Source organism: Ceratotherium simum, chromosome 16 (assembly GCF_057802395.1).
Source record: "Ceratotherium simum simum isolate JZ-2026a chromosome 16, ASM5780239v1, whole genome shotgun sequence".
NCBI lineage: Eukaryota > Metazoa > Chordata > Mammalia > Perissodactyla > Rhinocerotidae > Ceratotherium > Ceratotherium simum.
In genome coordinates, this window is record NC_141915.1 from 17920752 (window position 1) to 17946417 (window position 25666).

The 25666-nt window shown below is 40.0% G+C and overlaps 1 protein-coding gene across 2 annotated transcripts in view; it reads left to right on the forward strand.

The window, feature by feature from the left end:
* The first annotated feature begins 9577 nt into the window (after positions 1-9577).
* SSH2 (slingshot protein phosphatase 2) overlaps positions 9578-25666 on the forward strand; it is a 251644-nt gene continuing 235555 nt past the window's right edge. For both annotated transcript variants that reach the window (XM_087440691.1, XM_087440692.1), the window contains exon 1: positions 9578-9833. In XM_087440691.1, coding sequence (XP_087296817.1) covers positions 9771-9833 — 63 coding nt within the window. In that variant the 5' untranslated portion in view covers positions 9578-9770. The remainder of the gene's footprint in view (positions 9834-25666) is intronic.

The following is a 25666-nucleotide window of genomic DNA, read 5'->3' on the forward strand; positions in this document are numbered from 1 at the left end:
ATAGGGGGCTGGCCCCGTGGCTTAGCAGTTGAGTGTGTGCGCTCCGCTGCTGGCGGCCTGGGTTCAGATCCCGGGCGCGCACCGACGCACCGCTTCTCTGGCCATGCTGAGGCCGCGTCCCACATGCAGCAACTAGAAGGATGTGCAACTATGACATACAACTATCTACTGGGGCTTTGGGGGGAAAATAAATAAATAAAATCTGTAAAAATAACTATAGCTACAATAATTTTCTAATGGATATACAATATAAAAAGATGTAAATTATGGCATCAAAAACATAAAATGTTGGGGAGGGAGTAAAAGGGCAGAGTTTTTATATGTGATCAAAGTTAGTTGTTATCAGCTTAAAATAAACTGTTGTATCTATAAGATGTTTTATGCAAGCCTCATGGTAACCACAAAGCAAAAATCTACTGTAGATGCACAAAAGATAAAGAGAACGGAATCATAAAGAGTGGTATGCATACCACTATGGAAAATCATCAGTTCACAAAGGAAGGCAGCAAGAGAGGAAGAAAGGAACAAAGGAACTATAAAATAGCCAGAAAACAATGAATAAGATGACATTAATAAGTCCTTACCTGTCAATAATTACTCTAAATGTAAATGGTTAAATTCTTCATCAAAATGCATAGAGTGGCTAGATGGATAAAAAAAATAAGACCCAACTATATGCTGCCTACAAGAGACTCACATCAGCTTTAAGGACACACATATTTATATAAGACAAAATAGACTTTAAGCCAAAAACTGTAACAAGAGACAAAGCAAGTCATTATATAGTGATAAAGGGGTCAATTCATCAAGAATTATGGGTTGCAGAATCACAATATTAATTGAATTCACAGCCCAGCCAAGTTACTCATGTGAAAATTGGGGCACTTATTGGGAAGAAGGGGGACTCTGAAATTGGAATGGGGACATGTAGTTGGACTAGGAGACTGGTAATCTCAAACTCCTGAGTCACTCTGAGCCTCTTGCCAATGGAAGCAGTTTGTCCTCCTATATTTGTGGAGACTAGCCTTCTCTTAACTGAAAAATCTTATAGTAACCTCATCTGGGGCAATTGCCTTGCAAGGGGATGCCCATTTTCCTCAAGACTCACCACAACCACCTCTTATTTCTAGTAGACTCATAACTAAAATCAGATCTTAAAATGCTCCAGCACAGCAAATACAAAGTCTGACCAGGAGGAAATAGCTTTTACAGCAAAAGATTTTCACTATTTGCTTATATAGTGGCAGAATTGAGGGAATATGTGTGAGAGTACATTATAAGGGAGTTAAAGCAAGGAGCAGAGAATATAATACTGCGTTGGTTAGAATTTATTGATATAAGTACACTTATCAGAAATTAAGGATTAATGTTGGATGTCAATTATACCTCAATTAAAAAGAAGAAATTAAGGATTTAATGTTTTAGCATCTACAGTCGGAAGTGATGCTAACCATTTACTTCATAAATTCACTGAAACTTGGACTCCACAGTGGCCTATGTTTAATTAAATTAGATACTGGAACTTCCCTGGCATAATGTAAGAAGGATGTAAAAGGCTTAGGGAGCTAGGAATGTTGGAGTAGGCTTTATCACATATGACCTGCACATCCACCCCTGCTAAGTACATCCTCTGAGAGGACTCTGGGGATATCTAAGGCATTGAAAAATACATAAGCAAGTGTGAGTACTTGCATCCTTAAAAAGCTCTGTGGTGGCTTTCTTCGTAGGCTAGGCTTGATAGCAGGACCCATTTCAGAGCAGCAGAGGCTAAATATCAGTGTTTAACCACCAAAGACAAGGTGGGCACATTTACCATAAAGAGAAGCAGAGCTATAGCAGTAATTAGATGTTTTTTTTTTAAATTTTATTTATTTATTTATTTTTTCCCCCCAAAGCCCCAGTAGATAGTTGTATGTCATAGCTGCACATCCTTCTAGTTGCTGTATGTGGGACACCGCCTCAGCATGGCCAGGGAAGTGGTGCGTCGGTGTGGGCCCGGGATCCGAACCCGGGCCGCCAGCAGCGGAGTGCGCGCACTTAACCGCTAAGCCATGGGGCCAGCCCTAGATGTTTTTTTGACCCTCATCAATATTGGCTAAATGATTATGGTGGTCCTAGGAATAAAACAGATGGTCAGCCCAAAAAATGTTGATCATCTACACATAATATAAAAATCCATATATGGTGGCCAAAAATATAACTTTAGTCACCACAGTGGAGAGTTCTGGCCTTTCACCCCGTTTCCAGACCTAAGCGCCTTAATTGAAGGGAAGGTTGGATCCCCTTAAGGCAGGATTCTTTAGTACTGCCACTAGTAAAACTGAAAATCTTCCTCCAAGTGTTCTCCACAGGGATCTGTGGCCATTTCCTAAAAATGACTGTCTGCTAGGGAAAAAGAAATATTTAGATTGTTTTCAGGGATTTCTGAACATTGGCACTAAATTCATATTAACTCCTGGGGACACAAAATGCCACTGCAGTCCACCAGTTTAAGCGGGGCTTGTGGTGGACAGGTGAGAAATGGAGTCTTAACTCAAGTCTGAATCACAGTGGGCTGAGAAGGTCCATAGAACCACTCTGTGGTGATTTCACCTGTTCCTGGTTGTATAATTAGAATAGACACCTGGTAACTGGCAGAATTTCCATATTGGCTCTCTGATCCTGGAATAAGGGCCATTACAGAATGAAGGGCCAAGTTGAAACCCTTGGGAATCCTCCTACCCTACATACACACATACCAAAAGAGTAAACAAAAATTATTGCTTTCCTGGGATGGTGGAAGGGGAATTACAGAGATTAGTGATGCCAATAAAGATTTGAAAGAAGCGGGGGTGATGAAACCTATCTCATGCCAAGCTAACTTGCCTGTTTGGCCTGTGAAGAAGGTGGATGGGTATTGGAGAATGACTGTGGGTTATTACAAATCTAATCAGAGGATGCCTCCAATTGCAGCTGCTCTTCCATATGTGGTATCTTTACTGGAGTGAATCAACACAGCCCCTGGCACCTGGTACGCAGCTATTGACCCAGCAAATGCTTATTTCTCCACACAAATTGGCAAGCAACACCAGAAGCAATTTGCTTTTACTTGGCAGGGGCAATAATATAACTTCACAGTCTTGTGAAGTTATATTATATATAATATATGTAATATATATATTATATCAAAGCTACATCAATTCTCCTGCTCTCTGCCATAATATAGTCCACAGAGATATTGAGCATCTTGACCTTCCAATCATCATTGAGTTGGTCCAGTACATTGACAACATTATGTTATTGGATCTGGGGAGCAGGAATTAGCAAGGTCTTTAATAGTCTTCTTGATATATATGCAAACCAGAGACTAAAAGGTAAATACCCTTTCTGGTATCAATTTCTATATCAGTCAAGTGCCAGTTAATAAATTATTGTCTCAGTTCCCAACTCACCCTTCTGTATTCTTCTTTGATGCTGGAGCTGGGGCTCTGAAAACCACATTTCTTTGCCTTGCCAGCTGGCTCTGTTAGACTCTGCTAATTGGGAGCATCAGGGGGAGACCCGGGGGCTGAGGAAGGACAAGAGACTTGTTGCTTCCTGTCTACCTCATGGCTGCTTCCTATAGCCTTTTGTTTCCTGTATGCTTCATTCCAGCAATACTTCTTCATCCTGGTAGCAGCAAGTTCTTTCTGTAGCAATAGTTGAATCCAGGTTATAGTTCTTCTACAGTTCTATAGTTTCCATTGACTCGAAGACACCAACATCAGTCAGCCAGTGTTCTGGCCATAGTGGTCTGGATCCCAGACCCCTGTGTCCCATGGAGGCCCTCCTCTAAGCTCAGAGACATCAACACCAGCTGAGCAGTGCCTTCTCCTCAGAGATCTTAGTTCCATCTCTGAGGGGTCACTCCTCTAAGTTTTTTCCTTTGCTTCCTTTGTTTTGCTTTTGTTTTTAGCCCTAAAGATGGTAACAGTTGCTACTTCTATCACACCTTAGGTTTCTCTTTTTAGCTCTTCAGTCATCTACTTAACTTTATATGTAGTTAACAATTCTTGTTAAATTCTCTGTTCAAATAACTGGTGTGCTTTCTGTCTCATATCTAGATACTGACTATTAAATAAACGTAAAAGATTATTAAAATTTAAGAAAAATTATAAGCAGGTGGAGGCAACATATGACTTAATCATGCTCTAGTCACTCTCAGCTATTATATATTCCATCTGTACTATTACTGGTTATATTACTTTGTAACTAGTAATTTCAAATGTAAGGGGTTGTATTATTCAGAATGGAAACGATTTCTTTTTTTCCTCCATTTTAACAAGCTTAGCTATATAAACTGTAGCCTTTTAAGTGACACACTTCATTTGGTGTGTGATGAATGAGTTACAGATGTACTGCAAGATAGTTATCTATTCAGCCCTAGGAGTGGCCTGAAAGGACTGGGGTGGTTGGTGCCTCTTCATAATTCACCCCTGGCCAGAAGCAGTTTGCTTAAGGAGTCTCAGAGACTAGCCCAAAAGAATCAGAGCCTGATGATCCACTCTAATGTGCCCCATGGTCCCACAGGAGGCAAGCACAATGAAGCAAGTATCTTTTAATAAAGGAGCAAAGCCGGACCAGCCCCGTGGCTTAGCGGTTAAGGGCACGCGCTCCGCTGCTGGCAGCCCAGGTTCGGATCCCGGGCGCGCACCGACGCACCGCTTCTCGGGCCATGTGGAGGCCGTGTCCCACATACAGCAACTAGAAGGGTGTGCAGCTATGACATACAACTATCTACTGGGGCTTCGGGGGGAAAATAAATAAATAAATAAAATCTTAAAAAAAAAAAAAAAAGGCAGCAAAGCCAAGGAGTATTCCACCACCAGTGCATCACTGTCAGAAGCCAGTTGCACTGTGTATTGCTGCTCACCATAAACACTGAGCCTTGGAGCTGCTGGAGGAGTGCATGTTCCAGGTACCCAAGGAGCAGGACTCACAGCCTACGGTGTGGCCAGGAAAGGTGAGGAGACCTGCCAGATACTCCTCATGGGCTCAGCTCCCAATCTCTCTCCTCATGTATATTAAATTCTTCCCTTTGTTTATGTGTGATGTGCCCTTTTAGTTACATCCAAGTTAGCTGCAGAATTACTCCTGTAATAACACAGCCATACTCTGCAAATTAGAGGTTCGTCATTATTTTGTAATATATACTTGATATGAAAAAGTTTGAGCGGATTCTAAATCCAGTGATGTTATCATATTTCCACATTACATTTGCCAGTGAGAGAAACGTAAGAGCTATTAGAGTCAAATATAATTTATACTTGTAAATTTTTTTGTGTGCATGTGAGGAAGATTGGCCCTGAGCTAACATCTGTGCCCATCTTCCTCTACTTTATATGGGATGCTGCCTCTGTATGGCTTGACAAGCAGGTGCCTCGGTCCACACCCGGGATCGGAACCTGCAAACCCTGGGCCTCCACAGCAGAGCGTGCAAACTTAACTGCTATGCCACTGGGCCGGCCCCTGTACGTGTAAATTTTGAATTGCTGTAAAAACTGTTTTAAATTTATCACCTACTTGTACAAACTAAGTTCTGATCAATAATGATTACCAAGTGATCACTGTTAAACTGTCTTGTTCAGGAATTACATGTAGACATTTCAATCATAAAACCCTACATAAAAAATGTTATGTTTATAGAAGTAATCTCAGGTTTTTCATTAAGTTTTTGAGAAGACTTTATTTGGAAGCTTATACAAATTCAATATTTAATATCATCCTTAACATGTTTATTTTATTTTTATCATTATATAAAGAAAACATTTTTTTCAACAAGCCCCATATATTTGCTTCCAAATCCCCTTTAATTTATCCCAGTGTCCTGTACAAATATCATCATTTCTATGGATGTCATGATACAAAAAAAGTTTGAGAAGCACTTCTTTAACCAAGATTCTTAACCTGAGACCCCTCAATAGATCTCAGTGAGTGTGTGAAACATACAAGTGTATCTTTTTTGTTTGTTTGTTTGTTTTTGCTGAGGAAGATTAGCCCTGAGCTAACATCTGTTGCCAATCTTCTTTGTTTTTTTCTTGAGGAAGATTAGCCCTGAGCTAACATCTGTGCCAATCTTCCTCTACTTTATATGTGGGTTGCTGCCACAGCGTGGCTGATGAGTGGTGTAGGGCTCCGAACCTGCAAACCTGGGCCACCGAAGAGGAATGTGCCAAACTTAACCACTATGCCATGGGGCTGGCCCAAGTGTATCTTTCTGGAGAAATGGTTAATAGTTTTCATCAGGTTCTCAAAGCTTAAGAACCAGCTGATCTCAGGAATTTCAAAAGTTCCCCTATAATTTCGTCCTGGAAGAAGTGATGATACAAGTTAAAGGTTAAATGAACTCCAATGGCACAACTAGGCCTCCATTATCACAGGTGTGGAGACTAAAGGTGCTGTAAGTAGAGCTAGGAGGACTTTGGTCTCTTTGGCTCCCTTTTGGGAATCCTGCTGTTGGCCTCTGTCTTCTCAAATTCAACTAGCATAGTAAGAGGCTTCTAGGGTCTTCTCTCTATTAAAAGTAGATACCTCCTCCCTCAGATCACTAGAAGGGCAAGTAGGAGCCAAGGGGGTGACCAGGGAAGAGTAGGTATAAATGGGGCAGAGAGCATAGATTTCAAATGCCCACATGTGATCCAGCTCAGCTCAGAAAGGGGCTATATTGGGATCTGCAGCCAAAGCCTGAAAGCCAATATTATAAAACGTACATTTGCCCAGACCTTCTCCTTTGTGTTTCTAAAGCACTTTGTACATATCTAGACTTCTCCTATATATCTATGTATCTCTCTTGGGGCCTAGCAGAGGTGACTGAAGCCATAGTACTGCTAAACTACATTGTCATTATTTGATGTGTTTTTCCCTGTTAACCCACTATGAGCCCCTGAGAGGTAGATAAACTTTTATTTTGTTCTTTTTTTTTTTTTTTTGGTGAGGAAGAGTAGCCCTGAGCTAACATCTGTTGCCAATCTTCCTCTTTTTGCTGAGGAAGATTGGCCCTGGGCTAACATCTGTGCCCATCTTCCTCAACTTTTTTGTGGGACGCCTGCCACAGCATGGCTTGACAAGCGGTGCGTAGGTCTGCACCCGGGATCCGAATCTGCAAACCTGGCTGCTGAAGCAGAGTGCACAAACACAACCACTATGCCACTGGGCTGGCCCCTAGTTTGTTCTCAAAACGATGTCTAGTATATAATACACACTCAATATTTTCTCAATTAATGGTGAATAAATTAATGAACATGCACCAATAATTTCCAATCTTAGTTTCCCTGAAAGGTTATATACCAGAAAGAGATATTTCCCCTATAAATTAATAAATTAACTTCCTGGAACAAACAAACGTAATGTGAATTTGAGTGTCTTATAATTTCAATTTTGACCAGGATTTTATCACCTCAGATATGCTGAACAAAGACCTACTTACAGATGGGACATGTCTTGACCACTAATCTACTCTTACTGTTAAGGCATGAATCATCTTTTTTGTTCTTTTTATTCTCTTTTTGCTTGATGCTATTTTCTACACATAGGGTACACTCAGCAAAAGCTGACTGAACTTGGAACAAGATTTAGAGAATAATGAAGTTATCTTAACTACATACAGAGCTTTACAGTTTATACTGCACTTTACCACCCATTATGTCATTTGATCACAAGAATCCTGCCAGTTAAAGCTCCATCGTAGACATGAAGAAACTAAAGCTCAAAAAGTTTAAGCCATTTGCTTAAGGTTTTACAGAGCTGGAACTAGAAGCTAGGTCTTCTGACTCCTATAGTAGTGCTCTTTCCCATTGTAAGATTAATGGAATTAAGTCTCTCATCTTCCAAAATAATTTTTTAAGATTATGTTGCTTCACAAAAGTAGATACCTGAGTCAGTAAGAAAATCAACATATAAGTACATTACTAAGACCTATCGATTTGAATAATACTTTTCCTAGAATGCTACTTTGGTTTCTAAACCACATATTTCATTTGAGTATCAGCTTTCAGCTATGTATATTTCTTGGCTGTATAGCTTCCTGTTTGGTCTCCTAAGCATTGGCTCAAAGTTCTTCCTTCTGAACTTTGTCTTCTCTGTTCCTGTTTACTACAGTAGCTCTGGGAAAAACACAGTCAGATTGTTTAATCTGTGAACCACACATCTTTGTTTAATTTTGTCTCGCAGGCACTCTTGACCACCACCAGGGGGCAAAAGCCTACCAGCGGGCTTCTCTGCGATACATTCTACTTAGGACTGTACAGTACAGGGACCCTCAGTGTCTGATCCTTGGTGGAACCTCCCTGCTAATTATTTCAACTACAGGGCCCCAGGGAGAGAACAAAGGCTCAGTACAGAGGGCTCCATGGCACTGAACTATACAGCAGCCAGAAAGAACTCATGACAGCCCTGTCAGTTTAAAAGAAGCAATGAGATCCAAGAGAGTTTGAGTGACAAACAGGAGGAGGTGGGCTTTAATAACTGCAAACTCCTGATGTGTGTGTTTTCTACAGCTTTTATATGTACGGCGTTATTTACCAGCACATCCACTCAAACTACTGAGAAATACCTTTGTCAACTCTCTTTCTCTGTGTAAATAATCAATGGTATTTGCATAGCGTGATTTTTTTCCTTTTTAATCTTCATTTTCCATTACAGTCTTGGCTTCTGTTCAGCTGGCGATTTATCTCTTAGAAAATGATTCCTTTAAAATATTTAATCTACATTTCACGTGTCAATGAAATCTAGGGACGAAGGAGAAGAAACCTCAATGAGCAAATCCTGTTGAAGAGAATTTCTTCCCAGCAGGAAGCAAGTGGGAGGTAAATAGCAGGTTGGGCCCTTACAACCAAGTCTGTGAGCCCAGCTTTCTCGGCCTCCCAGGCTCACTCAGCCTCTCGTCTCCTCAGGAATAATGAATGAGTCCTTAGACAGGGGGCAGGGTAATAGAGGAAGCATGCGGGCGCCATGAAGCTTCTCAAGGTATAAAATTAAAAGTCTTTCGAAAAGTCTCATCATAAAACATGGACTCTGAGACAGAAGGGTGGGAAACCTCAGAAAAAGACCCCGAGAGCAGGGTCAAAGGGGGATAAACTCGTCTCCAGGTCGCTCCTGGGGGCTCTCGAGCCCAGTAAGTCCCTCTCACGCCTGGAGAAAGAGTTTGAAACCCCGCACAGCCCTTTCCCACCAGAAAACGTGTTGGCCTGAGATGTTCACCTCGGTTTCTTTACACTAAGGTTGGCTAAGCTGTGTGCCGCACCGCATAAAATGGTTCTCTCTCAGGAGTAGGGACTCCAGCGGCCTCAGCCCCGGGCCCCCCGGGCCCCCCAGCCCCACCCCCACCCCGGTCCACAGCCCCGGGCGCGGGCGAACCGCGAGATTCCAGCGCCAAGGAGGAAACCCGGGAAGGGGCGGCCGCCCCAGGCGCACACTCACGGCCAGCTTCCGGCAACTCAAGGGTTACGGCGAGGCGGCGGCGCGCGCCGAGGGGAGAGGCGGTTGCTGACAGGTGGCGCCTGCGCACTGGGAGAGCTCATTGTGCCCCGCAGCTGCCGAACCGCCCGCCCGCCTGCCAGCCGCCCGTTCGGCGCTTCAGTCTGCGAGAGTCCGGTGGTGGGTGCGGAGCCTGCGTCTGTCCTCGCGGCCTCCTCCTCCTCCCCGTTCCCCTCACCCCCACCCCACACCCCTCTCCCCATCCCGGCTCCGTCACCCTCCCGCCCCCCACACTCAGGACGAGAATGCCCTGCCCGGAACAACCCAGCAGCGCCTAGATGGCTTTGGTCACGGTCCAGCGGTCGCCTACCCCCAGCACCACCTCCAGCCCCTGCGCCTCGGTGAGTCCCTCCTGGCGGCAGCTCCGCTCGCTTCTGTCACTGCGGCTCCGCTTTGCCTCAGCGGGTCCCGCCGAGCGCCAGTGCGCACGCGCCGCGCCGCTTCCCAGGCCTTGGCACTCGGCTGCCGCGAACCCCCCACACTCCCCATCTTAAAGACGAGCTGCAGGAACTACCGGACGTTGATTTTTGCCCCCATCACTCTGGGCACCTCGCTCTCACAATCCTCGCCCCGAACCTCCCTGTGGCATGCCTTCCTATGGCTTGAGCACTTCCTTTCGGGAATGAGTCATTCTTGCTTTTCACCCTCCCCCTTCCTTTACCCTCTGTTGCTCTGCTGCAGGGAGAGGACCATGGGACTCCAGTGTTGCCCCTTATACACAAACACATCCCCTTACCCACACCCATTTCATGGGCCCGTTCGGTATTCGCACACAGCACACCCTTCTTGAGGCTTTCCGGGGTGTGCGCCTTCCCCCTAGTCACTTGCTGTCTTTCTTGTGCTCTGTACGTTCAGGCTTCATTGGACTGCTGAACGGTAGTTACTCCTTGGTTTCTTCCCTCCTCCCCTCCCCCAAAGAGGGGCCTTGGTCTCTGCTTCTTGGACCTCTTACCTTTCCTCTACGAGGTCCCGAAGCATCTGGCACCAGTGCCAATTCATTTACATCTTACAGACATTTATGCGTTGCACTCATTGCTCATGATCCTTCTTGTTCTTGGGTCTTGTTTGTATGGCTCGTTACTTCAGATGCCTATGGCAGTGAAGCATGCTTCCAGAAGGAAAACACCCAGTAACCAGCCTTTTCCTGCTGGGCCCTTCTTTGCCTTCGCTCCTCGCCCCAACCCCCGACTCCTTTACACTCCGTTCTTTTAGGCTTTACTTTTGAAAATATTTATTTTTACAAATAAAATATTGCACCAGTGGGGCGAAATGGGATCTGTAAATAAATAAAAAAAAAATCCAAATGTTTTAGAGGGAAATAGACCGAATGAAAATATGAGCAATTGGAAGAACCATCTTGAACTTCCTACAGAATTGCAATTTTAAAAACTATGTTGGTGGATTTAGTAGTTTCAAGTTGCAAAAAGGTATTCAATAAACACTGTACCATCTTCCACTGTAAAAAATCGGGTTACTCTTAATATTTATATGTTTACTAAGGTGTGAGCTGTGATATCTTGAAAATATACTGGCTTGTGATTTCAACATAATTTCCTGAATTTCAAAATTTTGTCGTGTATAGTAGTAGTTTCTTTTTTTTTTCTGAGCTTTCTTTTGTATTTTGTGTGACCAAAATGACAACTATATCCTACTTCTAGAAGCAATTATACTTCAGAGGTTAACGTACCTTGTGTTATTCCAGAGAGCAGAACTAGGATCCTTGGATAGAAGTTCAGGGAGGCAGATTTCCAATGATTGTAAAGAAGAATTTTTTAACAATGGAGTGGACTGCTTTATAGCAAGTGCCCATTATTGAAAGTATTCAAGCAAAGGCTGGAGGACTTTTTGCCTAAGAGGTGGTATAAAGAATTCCTGCAATGGGGGACTTCTAAGGTTCTTTCCAACTCTTAAGATTCTGTGATTTGAGAATAATTGCACTTCAGCTAGTAAAACATTTTAGGGTCGTCTAAAGACAAGTGTAGGGATAGAAATTTAATATACTTTGTTCTTATATATGGTACTTTATGCTCATTTTTGGCAAGTTATTAACATACCATCAGACTATCTTAATTCACCCCGCTAGTAAACCCTTTGAAGATAGTGGTTACCAGACCTGATTTTGGCAGAGCAGGCAACTGAAGGTTAGTGGAGTCATGCAGATAAACTGGAAACCAGCATTATAGTGACAGAATTTTCCCTGGGCATTGTTGAAAACAGTTTATGCTATAATAATAATATATGTATATCAAGTTATCATACTAATTTTCTTGAGGTGAAAGATTTGTATACAGTAAGACCATATCTACTTGATATGACTTAATTAGCCAAAAGTTGGTTATTTTAAAATCTTGAGGTATGTTAATAGTCACTTTTGACATAGGTAATTAAATTGATCATGTGGTAAGCTCAGTTGTTGAGCTAAATGACTGATAATTTCTACGTCTCCTTGCTATAGTAGCCTGGTTATTTCAGTTGTTTATATGTGGCCCTGGTTGCAAAGGAATCCTGGGACTAGGGTTTGAGTGTGTGTATGTATGAAACAATCAGCATTGTTAGCTTTACTGATGAGCCAATTACCTTTCCCTTTAAGTTGTCTTCCTGTTTCACTTCATCAGAGCTATGTTCAGCTGAGTTGTCTCGTGGTCCTTGTGTTCCAGTATTTGGCTGCTGTCTGACCTGCATATATTTGCTGTTGTATCTCTTGCTGCATGAATAGGTTGAGTTGTTTGTTTTAAAAGAAAGAGAGCAAAAGGGATCTAGAGATCCGTGAAAGGAGAGATTTAATTTTGTGAGGCTGGAAATTTAGATTTTTTAATAATCATTTTAAGCATTCTATTATACTTTTTCACTCTAGGAGGTAGGACATTTTAATAATGTCAGCACTTCAGTATTCTTTCATTAGAGATTAAGCAAATCTATGGATCATCTACTGGATGTAAATGACTATTATAGATACAAAGATGTATAAGATATTGACCCTGTCCTTCAGGATCATGTACTCTTGGGAGAGAGAGAGAGGGGATGGGAGGAAGGATAAACATAAGGTGAGAGGGTAGAAAAAGAGAGTGAGGGGAATGATACTGTATATACATGAACAGCCAGTTTGTAATGGCCATATGTATTGTCTGAATTCAGATTAAGATAAAATCACTAAGGACAATAGTAATAACAACAATATCTAACATCTCTTGGGTCTTTCTCTCTGCCAGGCATCATGCTAAATGGATTTTACTCCATGGATTAACTCATTTTTTTTACATGGATTTTACATGTTTTTACATATATTAACTCATTTACTCTTCACAATATGCCCAAGAGAAATTCCTGTTTTCCCCATCTTACAGATGAAGAAACTGAGGCAAAGAGTTATTAAGGAATGTGCCCAGTGACACTCAGTTGTTGAAGCTGTAATTCAAACCCAGGTGTGTCTCACTTTAGAATCTTCCATCTTTTTACTTCATGGTAATCAAAGAGAAGTATACATAGTAGGTGGCTCTTGAACTAGGTCTTGAAGGATGGGTTGGATTTTTATAGGCTGAGATAGATGCTGGGAAGTTGAGAGTATTCCAGGTGGAGATAGGCTATATATACCAAGACTTAGAGGCTGAAAAATACAAGGTGTATCTGAAGGACTTAAAAGACCAGTTTGAGAAAGGATTTGTTTGGAAGAGTAGTGAGAGATAAAGGTGAGGAGGCAACTGGGCTGCACAGGGACTGCTGAGCTTAGGAGTTTGAACTTGGTAGAGAAGGTACTGGAGAGTCCTCAGAGGTTTTTGAGTAGATATGATCACAGTGGTATTTTAAGACAATTGATCTAGCAGCTGTGGGCCAGAGGGGTTTGAGAGAGGGCGAGAGAGGCCATGCATGAAGCCAGTGAGAGGCTGTTACAATAGCCCAGGTGTGAGATAATAAAGGCCTGAACTGGGAATGTGAAGTGGTAATGGAAAGAAAGGGACAGGTGTGAGGGATTGTGAAGAAGACAAAGGACCTGGGGACTGATTGGATATAGAGAAGGAGGAATCAGAGATGCCAACTCTTGGACTATATTGTTCTTCCTGGATAATAGATGTTTTCTAATTAGTTGGGGGCAATTTAAGAATTATCTCTTTCCCTCTATTCCTTCTGGTATGAATTTTCTGAATGGATACCTATATTGATCCAGGGTCGTATAAACACAGTGAAATATCATAAAGATCTTTTACTTTTGTGTAGTGCTTTATACTTTTCAGAGTGTTTTTGTGTTCATGATCTAATTTAATTCTAGAGCAGCCTCATAAGTTATGCAGGACCGGTACCAAGGTTAAAATACTTGCTGAAGGTTACAAAACTGGTAGGTGTAAGAACCTGCACCAGAACTAAGTTCTTTGGCTCCTGGTCCACATCTCTTTCCACGGTATGATAAGAGAAACGGCATGAGTTTCTAATCCTGAGAACTTGACTGCCAGCATAATAAAGGAACCAAGACATGAGATGCAATCAAGAACTCACACTCTCTTTGGAGTTCATTTACATTGTACCCTTGACTACCTAGAACAGAATCATCCAAGTTTGTGCAAAATCATTTTTAGATGATACCCTTATTTGAAGCCTGTTATCTCTTAGTTTATACAGAATTCTTATAAACTTGGATATTTAGTTTTCTTAGAAGATTACCAACAGCAAAATAGGAATGGAAAGTGGCAGATGCTGCTAACGGCAAGCTCCTTATAGTTCTAGGAAATGATAGCTGATGGTTTTACAGCAAGGTAGGAGGAGGAAAACCTATAAATAGCTGGCCTAAGAAAAAATTTAGCGGCTATGGACTATTTAATGTAAGGGCAAATACCCTTCTAAGACCTAGTACCTAAGAGCTACTATTATGTGGTCATAATGATGACCCTGAATCATCATAAGACGGCTTAATCTTGTTTTGTTTTGATTTAAGCAGTCAGGATTGAGTAAAGTGTATTTTTAGATAGATGTCCATTTAGGTTTCACCAAAGTTTTGATGTTTAAGATGCACATTTTAATTAATTGGGAAATTTATTTATATATATATCTTATTTCCTAATGATGCTGGACAAATAAAATATTAATGAATTATATATATTAAAAAATATGACCACACCTCTCTCCCTAGGCAGAGAAAATAAAACCATAGCAAATATGAAATTGATTTACATGAAGTATAAATATTTAAAAGTGATACTGTTAATTTTTTGGAGATAGCTTTAGAAACTTTCTTAAACTTTAGAAATAGTACATGACCATTGTAGGAAGTTTGGAAAATACAGAAAAGAGAATAAAGGATATGTGCCATACAGCTATGTATGTATTTTACATAGCTGAAATGCTGCTGTATGTGTATATATCTATCTATCTGTCTGTCTGTCTATCTATCTATCCATAGATGTATTGCCATATCACTTAAATGGCTACACTGAGTAGTTATGTTATAACTCATTCTAACCATTCCATTATTGGTGAACATCTAGGTTTTTTCCAGGTTTTTTTTTTGCTATTATAAATTACATTGCAGTGAACATCATTGGGCATAAATATTCAACTGCATTTTGAACATTTATTAAGATTTCAAGAAAGGCAATTACTGGATCACAGAGTATAAACAATTTTAAGACTCCTGTTACATATTTATATTTTCTAGAAAGGTTGTTCTAATTAACATTTATTCCAGCCAGCATAGTGTAAGAATGCTCATTTCTCCTAGCCTTATTAACACTGGATATTCTAATTTCATTTTTAATCATTAGTAATTTTTGAGAATAGAGAGTAGTTCCTAGTTGGGTTGATAGGTATTTTATTATTAGACAAGTTGAATTTTCAGATGTTTATTAGGCATTTCTATTAACTTTTTTAAAAGATAGTTTTATTGAGGTATAGTCTACAAACCCTAAAACAAACCTGTTTTACTAAGTGTACAATTCAGTGATTTTTAGTAAACTTAGAGTTGTGTAACCTTCACTACAGTCTTGTATTTCCATTTTATAAGCTGTTGGTTTACTCTTTTCAATCTGTGTACCCTCTTGATATAGTATATTAACCCTTTATTATATTTATTAAAACCTTTGCTTTTTAATTGTTTGTGTTGCCCTTAGAATAAAGTTTACACTCCAGAATTTTGCCAGCAAGACTTTTAATTAGCCAACCTTGCTTACCTCTTCAGCCTTGTCTCTTCCCAAGTCCCTGCCTTGCACACTGCTCAGTCAAGCTGACATGCCATGCTCCCTTTGATCTCTAGGCTTTTGCACATGCTGTTCCCTTTACCTGGAACACTTTTCCTTCATCTCTTTACCTGACTGATTCTTACTCATTCTTCAGGTCCCAGCTTAAATGTCACTTCTTCTGGGAAGCTTCCCTGACTCTACTCCCAGACTATGGTAGGTGCTCCTTCTATGCGCACCGTAGCACCCTATACTTACCGTAACATCCTGGCTCTTATCTCTTTATTGTACTTGATTGTTTGACTGCTTATTCCTCAGCTAACCTTTAAGCCAGGGACTGGGTCTGTTTGCATATTTTTGTGTCACCAGGGGCAAAATTATTGGACGCATGGATCAATGGTTGGATCGACGGATATAGTCATATTTAGCAATCTTATCTATTTTGAGTTCTTCTGTTGTTTTTAATCATTGTTCTGTTTCTAGAAGCCCAAAGAATATGACCACCTTTAAGACTTTTGATACATATTGCTAAATTGTCCTCTAGAAAGGTTGAATCAATCTGTGTTGACAAGCTGTGTATAAAAATATCTGCTTCACTGTACCCTCACCAGCCCTGAGTGTCATTGTTATCATCCATTTTCTTTGTCATACGAGCTATCGTTTATTGAACATTTACTGTGTACCAGACACTATGCTGATACCATGCATGCATTATGATTTTTAATTTTTATATTACTCCTCTGGTGTAGGTATTATTATTATCTCTATTTTACAAAGAAAATTGAGTCTCAGAGAAGTAAAATGAATTGCCCAAGATTATAGGTCTGGTGTCAGACCCCAGAACTCTTTCTCTTAACCACTAGTATTTTATTGTTGTTTACGGTTTTTTTTTTCTTTTTGTAAGGAAGATTGGCCCTGAGCTAACATTTGTTGCCAATCTTCCTCTTTTTGCTTGAGGGAGATTGTCCCTGAGCTAACACCTGTGCCAATCTTCCTCTCTCTCTTTTCTTTTTCGTATGTGGGTGGCCTCAACAGCATGGCTTGATGAGCGGTGTGTAGGTCCGCACCTGGGATCCAAACCTGCGAACCCCAGGCTGCTAAAGCAGAGCACGCAAACGTAACCACTACGCCACTGGGCCAGCCCCCTGTTGTTTTAATTTACAGTTTTTAAATCAGAGGTTAAACACTTTTTCAAATATATACTATTATATATTTTATAGTCCCTGTTTTGTAAGTCATTGATGCGATTAGTCTAGGTTTCTCCATGGATAGTAATTTTTGCTATATAGTTATGTAAATATTCTTTATATACTAAGAATATTAACCTTTTTCTGTTATGCTGCACATTTTGCCTCAGTTTTTCATTTGCCATTTTGTTTTGTTTTATTCATTTTGTTGTACAGATGTTTAAAAAATCTTAATGCCATCAATCCAAAGTCTTTTTTGTGTGTGTTTTTTTCCATAGTTCAATTTTCTATCATAGAGAAATATCCCTCATATTTTCTTAAATTGTTTTATAGTTTATTTTTATATTTAACTTTAGTCATCTGAAATTAATTTTACTACATGGTATGAGGCAAATATTAAATTTATTTTGTTCCAAATAGTTAACAACTTGTCCCAGTTCATTTTATGAAACAATCACTCCTTTTTCTAGTGGTATGTTATTCCACCTCTGGGAGATACTAAATTGGGGTATAAGCTAGAGTGTGTTCCATTGAAGTTCCATTGCTAGTCCTACTAGAGTTTAGTTAGTTTAGCATGTATGTATTACTTAGTATTCATTAAATTGCATGGACAGAAAATAAACTTAAATTAGCTTAGATTTTAAAATTTGACTGAAGTGCCTGGGAAGTCCAGAGGAGGAGCAGGCCTTTGGTACTCAAAAGGTATCATCAGGTCTCTCGTCTTTTCTATCTGGCTTTAAGGGAGAGGGAGCAGATTCTAGATTATGCTCAGTCTGAAAAAGGCACCGTGCAGAGCCCACACTGCCTTCCTTTGTAGCACCATTAAATATCATTCCTGGTTCTAGCAGCTTAGGGCTTTACTGTTTTTGCATTAAATACGTGTTGGCTACACAGTGCCTAGCCCATTGTAGGCATTCACATGTCCATGTTTTCCATTTATTTGTTCACTCATTCAAAAAACCTAGCTGTAGTCGGGAAACTATTTCCAATAAGAAAAAAAAAAATCAATGTGATTATTGATAAAACCCTTACCCAATTTGAAATACACCAGAGGCCAGGTGTACATTGGAGAGACCTAAAGAATCTTGTTAATCAGCAAATATTTAATGAGTGCTATTTTGTGCAGGTAATCCCATCCATTCTCTTCCTCTGGTTCTCAGCATTGAGTCCTTTTCAGATACTTTTACAAACTGCCCTGCATTTTCTTGCCCAGCTGAGCAGCATAGCTGCTGTTCACAGTGCCCCTCATTTTCCTGTTTATTAAGAGAAAGTCTGCTGAGGTGATCTTGGCTCTGAAATGTAGTGAAAGGTCCCATGGTTTCCTAGATTTCCTGAAAGACAGGAAATATTTCACTCACTGAGTGGGAGAGGGTATGCTTAGAAACAAATGGGAAGAAGTAGTGTACTGTGTTTTCAGCCTAGATTTTATGGAGCTGTTTGATTCAATTAAAAAAATAAAAGGTAATTTAGTATCTTTTTGTATCCTGTGCTCTACTTGATTCTGAAGATATCTATTTATTTACTCATTCTTTCCTGGATTGGGGATCCAGCAACCAGTTAGTCCCTGCCTTAGGAAGCTTAGAGTATAAGTGGAAAGACTGTATTAAATAAGTAATTGGAGTACAGTGTAGTAATCACAAATTATATGTCTTGAGGAAGAGAAAGAAGGCCAGCAAGGACTTCTGAGTTGAGCCTTAAAGAGTGAGTGGGAGTTGGCCAGCAAACAGAGAGTTAGGGGTGAGTAGGAGAGAGGGAAGCATTCTTAAGCATGAACTTAAGGCGCAAGGCTAGAAATGGCACGACGTTACAGTGCTGATGCCATTTAAAGTGCAGAAGGTGGGGCTGGAGAAGTAAAGATAATTTCTTCTGAATTGTAACATCTATGCCCTTACTTTTATCTTTAATACAGTATATATGTTTTCTTGACTTGCCTTTAAAATGAATTTGTTAAAATTCATGATTATGGGCAAGAAACCTTAAAGTATAGCTGTCCTAATAGCTACCATGTTTCAAGTGTTTACTGGGCGGTAGACACTGGCTGCAGCACTAAACAGGCATCACAGCAACCACTGAAAGAGTACTATTATTGTTCCCATTTTACACAGGAAGAAACTGATTTTCAGAGAGGCGTCTAGAATTCCCCAGTTATGTGTGGCAGAGCTGGGATTTAAATTTTGTCACACTCAGAGACCAACTACTAGACTAACTTACCTTCTGCATGTTAGAATTAATCTCTATGTCTAGGTATTGTTTAACTTCTTCCATTTTTTTAAACCATTTTGCTTCATGTTTGCCCTGCTTTAGTTTGAATCACTGCAGTTTGAGTCATTTTGCTGCTTATGCCTTGGTACTTGATAAACTCAGTTCAGCAGCAGTTTGTTGAGAGCCTTCTCAAGCACTGTGGGATGATGTAAGGCATTAGCCTTGCCCTAGAATTTGAAGGTCTAGTGGGGGAAAGCAGCTGTAAACTAAGCATGTATAATCAAAAAGCTAATATGGTGAGTGCAATAGGAGAGGCACAACCTAAGTGTGTATATGGGAAGAAGGTATCACATCTGAAGGGGATAATGGACAGGAAATGTGGAACAGACTAATAGGAAAAGATGGAGGAGTAAAAGATCTTGGCAGCTAAGAAAATGAAATATACGTTATTTACTTCTAAATATTAATCCCTTTTAGTTCCATTCACAATTAGAAGCCAGTTTTTTCTACAGGATGATTATTGTAAGATAATTGTTGTCTAAGTCATGGTAGCCAGATACTGAAGCTTCTATCTTTGGAAAGTGTGGGTTTGTAGGTATTACCTTGCCCCTCACCTGTTTTTCCTATCTCACCTCCATACCTTTACCCACTTAAAGAAAGAAAGAAAAAAACCCAACAACCTCTTTCTTGTGTGAAATTATATTTATTGAAGTTCAAGGGAAGCCATCTCTTTGCAACTTGCTCATTGGAGCGATGATTGTCCAGTTGTTGCTTCAGACACTATTATAGAAATAGCAACAATTTGGAAGAGGCTTTTTTTTAACAATTAAGGTATTTAGCATGTCTCAGGCAAGAATGAAAATAACCACACGTCAGCATCTCAGAACACATTATCTTAATCTATTGAAGAAGCTCATTGATTCTTTGGGGTTTGAGAAAGGAGTTGTGGTTTAGAATAAAAATAGTATCTGCCAATGATTCTAATATAGACCATCTAGGCGTGGGGAAGCCCTAAAAGTATTTTCATTTCTCTGTTCTTAGGCCTTCAAAAATACCTGTAGCAGCATGAAGCAGTCTAGCATAGTGATTAAGAGTGTAGGGTCTGGAAACTCTGCCTGAATCTGAATCTTGGCTTTACTATTTCCTAGACTTAGACTTAACCGCTCTATGCTTTGCCTGTCTTTAAAATACGGCTAATAATAGTACTTCTTTCACAGAAATAAGCATTAAATGAGAGAATGCCTTAGCACCATGCCTGGCACCAAATAAGCATATACTCATGAAGTATTAGTCATTTTTATAATGATGGTAATTTAGCGTTGCTCTTTGGTTATTAAGCAATTTTTCATTATAACATAAATTTGGTGGGGAAGATATTTGCTTTATGATAATATAATTCAAATGAATAGCCTATTTCAGGAGTTAGTTTCTCATTCTCTTTTCTCTTTCTTTTTTTTTTAGTCAATAATAGCTTTTTTTAAAATTAGAGAATCTCTGCTTTAGTTGCCAATTTCTACAGCAAAGTATGTTGTGTATGATTTTGTAATGACCCTGGAGCACCATACAGGATAATTAATGTAGCTGTAATCTTTAAAAATTTCCTTCCCTTGAGAGCTTATCAATTTACTAGGCCATGCTTAGTAGCATATTAATCTATTGGATGTTTTGCTATGTGATAGGACAGATCATTGCAAGTGGTCACCTTAGTTTGTATAGTCAAACTATACATGTATTGAATGTATTAGTGTTTTTAATGATTGACGCTATAAAACATGTGGCAAAATAGGACAGAAATTGACAGATATTTTTTAAATATGGAGAATCCGAGGACATTGAATGTATTCGTAGATTTAAATATATCTTTGTGCAAGGAAACAAAAGGTGAGAAGAATGATCCGTCTAATCCGGCTATACCAAGCAGTTGGCAGTTGAAATTGGATGCAGTGTTTACAAGATGCATTTCCAAAGCAACTGAATGAACTCACAGATGATCTAACAAGAGGTCTTTGGTTCAGACTTTGGTTGCATTTTGATTACAGTTTTTATTATTGAACCCTCTCAGAAAATAGAGACAACCTGTTTCTTCCTAGAGAGAGTACTGAAAAAAATTACGCTAAAGTTTCTGAGTACAATATTTTGATTCATTTTCTTACGTTTGGCTTACACCAGCTGCAACTTTCTCATCTCTGAGCATTTTTTTTTTTTGTGAGGAAGATTGGCCCTGAGCTAACATCTGCCAATCCTCCTCTTTTTTGCTGAGGAAGACTGGCCGTGGGCTAACATCCATGCCCATCTTCCTCCACTTTATATGGGACACCGTCAAAGCGTGGCTTGCCAAGCGGTGCGTCGGTGCGGGCCGGGGATCTGAACTGGTGAACCCCAGGCTGCTGCAGTGGAGCTTGCGCACTTAACCTCTTGCGCCTCCAGGCCGGCCCCTCTCTGAGCATTTTTATGCTGATTCTGTGTTTTCCAGTTAAGCTTCCAAGGAAACTGTACTGACTGTAAAGGAAGTCTGGTTAGGCAAGGTGTGGTTGAATAATCCAGGAACCCCTCCACTTGCCTATAAAACATTCTTGCAGTATATAGAATCTTGAAAATTAAATATAGGGCTTTTAGGAGAAAGAAACTATTCTTAGGAGATTTGCACTTAAGCACCATTTTGTAGGATTTAAGAAAAAATTAAATCAAGAGAATTTTATTAAACAAAACTATGAAAAGTCTTCTTGTGTTCTTGAAATTATCTTAGAGAAGACTGTAGTTGTGGTGCAAAATTAAAAACTTTAAAAGCACAAGGATGATTTGAACCTCTGTGTTGCATGAGCTGGTTCAGATGCCAGTCTGCTGAAAGTTAGAAATAAGAGATGTTGCTCACCAAATTAGTCTTTGATTTGTTTCCAGCTTCTTTCAGGTGATTCAAGGCACTTAGAGGAAGACTGTGTTTTAACAGGTCCTGAACTTATACTTTCTTTTTTTCATAGATTTTTTTTTCACTTTATTGGATTGCATTCATTTGCAAACATTTATTAAGTCTGTACTGTGCACAAGACTTTATAACACTTAACCTGCTAGTGCAGTCTACTTTTTTTTTTTTTAAGATTGGCCCTGAGGCCGGCCTGGTGGCTTAGCGGTTAAGTGCGCGCGCTCCGCTGCTGGCGGCCCGGGTTTGGATCCCGGGCGCGCACCAACGTACCGCTTCTTCGGCCGTGCTGAGGCCGCGTCCCACATACAGCAACTGGAAGGATGTGCAACTATGACATACAACTATCTATCGGGGCTTTGGGGGGAAAAATTAATTAATTAAATTACAAAAAAAAAAAAAAAAGATTGGCCCTGAGCTAACTAACATCTGTTGCCAGTCTTCCTCCTTTATTTTTTCCTTTTTTCTCCCCAAAGCCCCAGTAGATAGTTGTATGTCATAGTTGCACACATTCTTCTAGTTGCTCTATGTGGGATGCTGCCTCAGCATGGCTTGATGAGCAGTGGGTAGGTCTGTGCCCAGGATCCGAACCGGTGAACCTCAGGCCACTGAAGCGGAGCACGGGAACTCAACTGCTATGGCACCGGGCCAGCCCCAGTCTACTTTTTTAAAAAAACAAGTTGCCTTATCTTGAACATGAGATTTAGAAAATTGGATGATTGAGGTTCTGTGTTTTATTCTTTCTTCATTCTGCTGATATACTGAAATCTCCCATTTGATGTTGTATTTTTTTATTCTGTATTTTATTTGTGGCTCACATTTCTGAAATAACTATAATAGTGATTCTCTAATTAGAAGTGACCTTTCTGGGCCGGCCCTGTGGCGCAGCGGTTAAGTGTGCGCACTCTGCTGCAGCCCGGGTTCGGATCCCGGGCGCGCACCGATGCACTGCTTGTCAGGCCATGCTGTGGCAGCGTCCCATATAAAGTGGAGGAAGATGGGCACAGATGTTAGCCCAGGGCCAGTCTTCCTCAGCAAAAAGAGGAGGATTGGCATGGATGTTAGCTCAGGGCTGATCTTCCTCACCAAAAAAAAAAAAAAAAAAAAAAGTGACCTTTCTGCAATAGTTGTGTGAACTCCAAACTGAAATCTTATAGTATAGAATTAGATCATATATAGTCCTGAATTCGGAGAGAAAGGAAAAAAATTATTGAAATGGACAGTTGCCTTTAGAAAATATTTGAATATACAAAAATGTTATTTTAAAATGTATGGGTTGATAGTTGAGAAAATGCCTTGTAAGATAGTTATTTTGTAACCCCTCCCTAAAAATAGAAAGTTCTCTTTCCTCATTTTGCTTTTTTTTGTCTACTTCATTTGATTTATTACTGACTTTTTTTAAATTAAAATACATTTTTTAATTTATTTTTTTTTAATTTTATTCATTTATTTATTTCCCCCAAAGCCCCAGTAGATAGTTGTATGTGGTAGCTGTACATCCTTCTAGTTGCTGTATGTAGGACGCGGCCTCAGCATGGCCAGAGAAGCGGTGCGTTGGTGCGTGCCCCGGATCCGAACCCTGGCCGCCAGCATCGGAGCGCGCGCACTTAACCGCTAAGCCACGGGGCCGGCCCAAATTACTGACTTTCTGAAATACCATTTTGGAAGTTGTGAGCAGAATTTCTTCAAGATCAGTAGACAATGTGACAGTGATATTGAAATAATGAATTTTTTTTAATGCTGCTAAACCTTTCTTAATTATATTCAGCTGAGGAAAAAGTATTTTGTACACTGGTCCTCAGTATACTTTTCTTCCCTGCCAAATCCAGACACAAATGGACAGTTTCCCTCTCTGGCTAATTTAATAAGGATTTTATGTCTTAAGCAAGTAGGCTGCATTATAGTATAGGTTAAACTGGCTTTAGGTTCTGCAGCCAGATTCTGGAGTTAAAATCCCAGCTCTCCCACTTACTAGGTGTAGACTTTGGGCAAATCACCTTTCTAAGCTTACATTTTCTTATATTATGGGATTATTGTTGGCTTTCATGAAATAACTAAATGAATGCTTAGCATAGTGTCCAGCACTGTAGCATAGTGAGTGTTCAGTAACTGCTAGTGAATACTAATGTTAAGTAGATTTTTTTTTTTTTAAAGATTTTATTTATTTATTTTTTCCCCCCAAAACCCCAGTAGATAGTTGTATGTCATAGCTGCACATTCTTCTAGTTGCTGTATGTGGGACGCGGCCTCAGCGTGGCCGGAGAAGCGGTGTGTCGGTGCGCGCCCGGGATCCGAACCCGGGCCGCCAGCAGCAGAGCGCACGCACTTAACCACTAAGCCACGGGGCTGGCCCTAAGTAGATTTAATTCTTTACTTTTTGTACAGTATTACATAGAGTATTTAATTTTAAAAGATTATGATAGCTTGGCTTCCAAAACATATTTGGGTCTTTACTGAATTGTATCAAATATGTGTTGCTCTCAGATGCATTACTTTTTGAGAAGTTATACACCCTAGATTGAAATTGGCGCAACCATTTTTGTAATGGTAATGAAGTGCATTTGAAGATAGTGAAAACTGTAGTTTGTGGTTATCTACAGCTACCATTAAAGCTATTAAAATTCTTTTTAGATAAAGATGCAGTGAACTTTTGCACTGAGCATGAGTCTGAATTTAATGCTCAGTGGGCACAAATGAGTGATATTTAAAATAATTCAACCCTTCGTTTATATTATTTGTTCAAAGAATTGACAAAAAATAGTCTTTTGGCAGTTGAGATGTGTGTCATTTCTTGAAACTGCTTCTAGTGAAAGTCTGTATTATTTAGCTATCCTAAATGACAGGCTTCTTGAATGTCCCACAACATCATCTCTCACCTGTGACATCTGAGGTTTTTGTCAAATTCTGGCTTAATAGCTTTGGATATCAGAACCCTAAACCTTTTACCAGTTGTGTGCAGTGGTGGTACAAGCTTACCTTGCTGCTAAGACTACCAAATTGCAACCCCAGTTTCTTGTTTGGGGGATTTGGGAAGCAGTGATTTTTATTTTTCCTTGCCAGTTCAACATAAGAAATCCCGGAGGTTTCTTGGATCTTTGATGACTATTGAAACTTGGGGTTTATTCATAAATATTGCTTCCTAGAGTTTCACAGAATTTCAGAACTGAAAAATTGACTACTCTAACTCCTCATTTTACTGTTAAATAATTTCCAGAATTTGGCTCCAGGGATAAAGCTCAGAATAACTTGTCTGTTGGGCAGTTTTGGGAGAGTTTTTGGTATAGTAAAAACCCTGTACTACATCTTTAGTAGGAATTGATTAGAGGTTTTCTAGGATGCTAGGCATTTCAAGTGGCCACTTGGGTTCTAAGCTAGACATACATGGAGGTATAATACAGAAGGTCACACATTTAAATGTGGCAATGGGATTAGGCAGATGACTGAAATTAGTGAACCTGGCCAAATGGGGCCTGTGTTAAGTTGGAGATTATGAGCTCTATCGTCAGGGGCTGCCAATTGTGACCAAGAAGAGTGGAGACCCAATGTTCTCAGAAAAGTCTTCTATTTCAGAAGAAACACTCGTAATGCAGATTATGTGAAATCGTCTGATTTTTAAATTTAGGCACCTGAATTGGCTGGGAATGATTTTGGCTACAAGTAGAAAAGACCAAGTTTAAACCATAAGAATATTTCTGGTTTATCTAGCA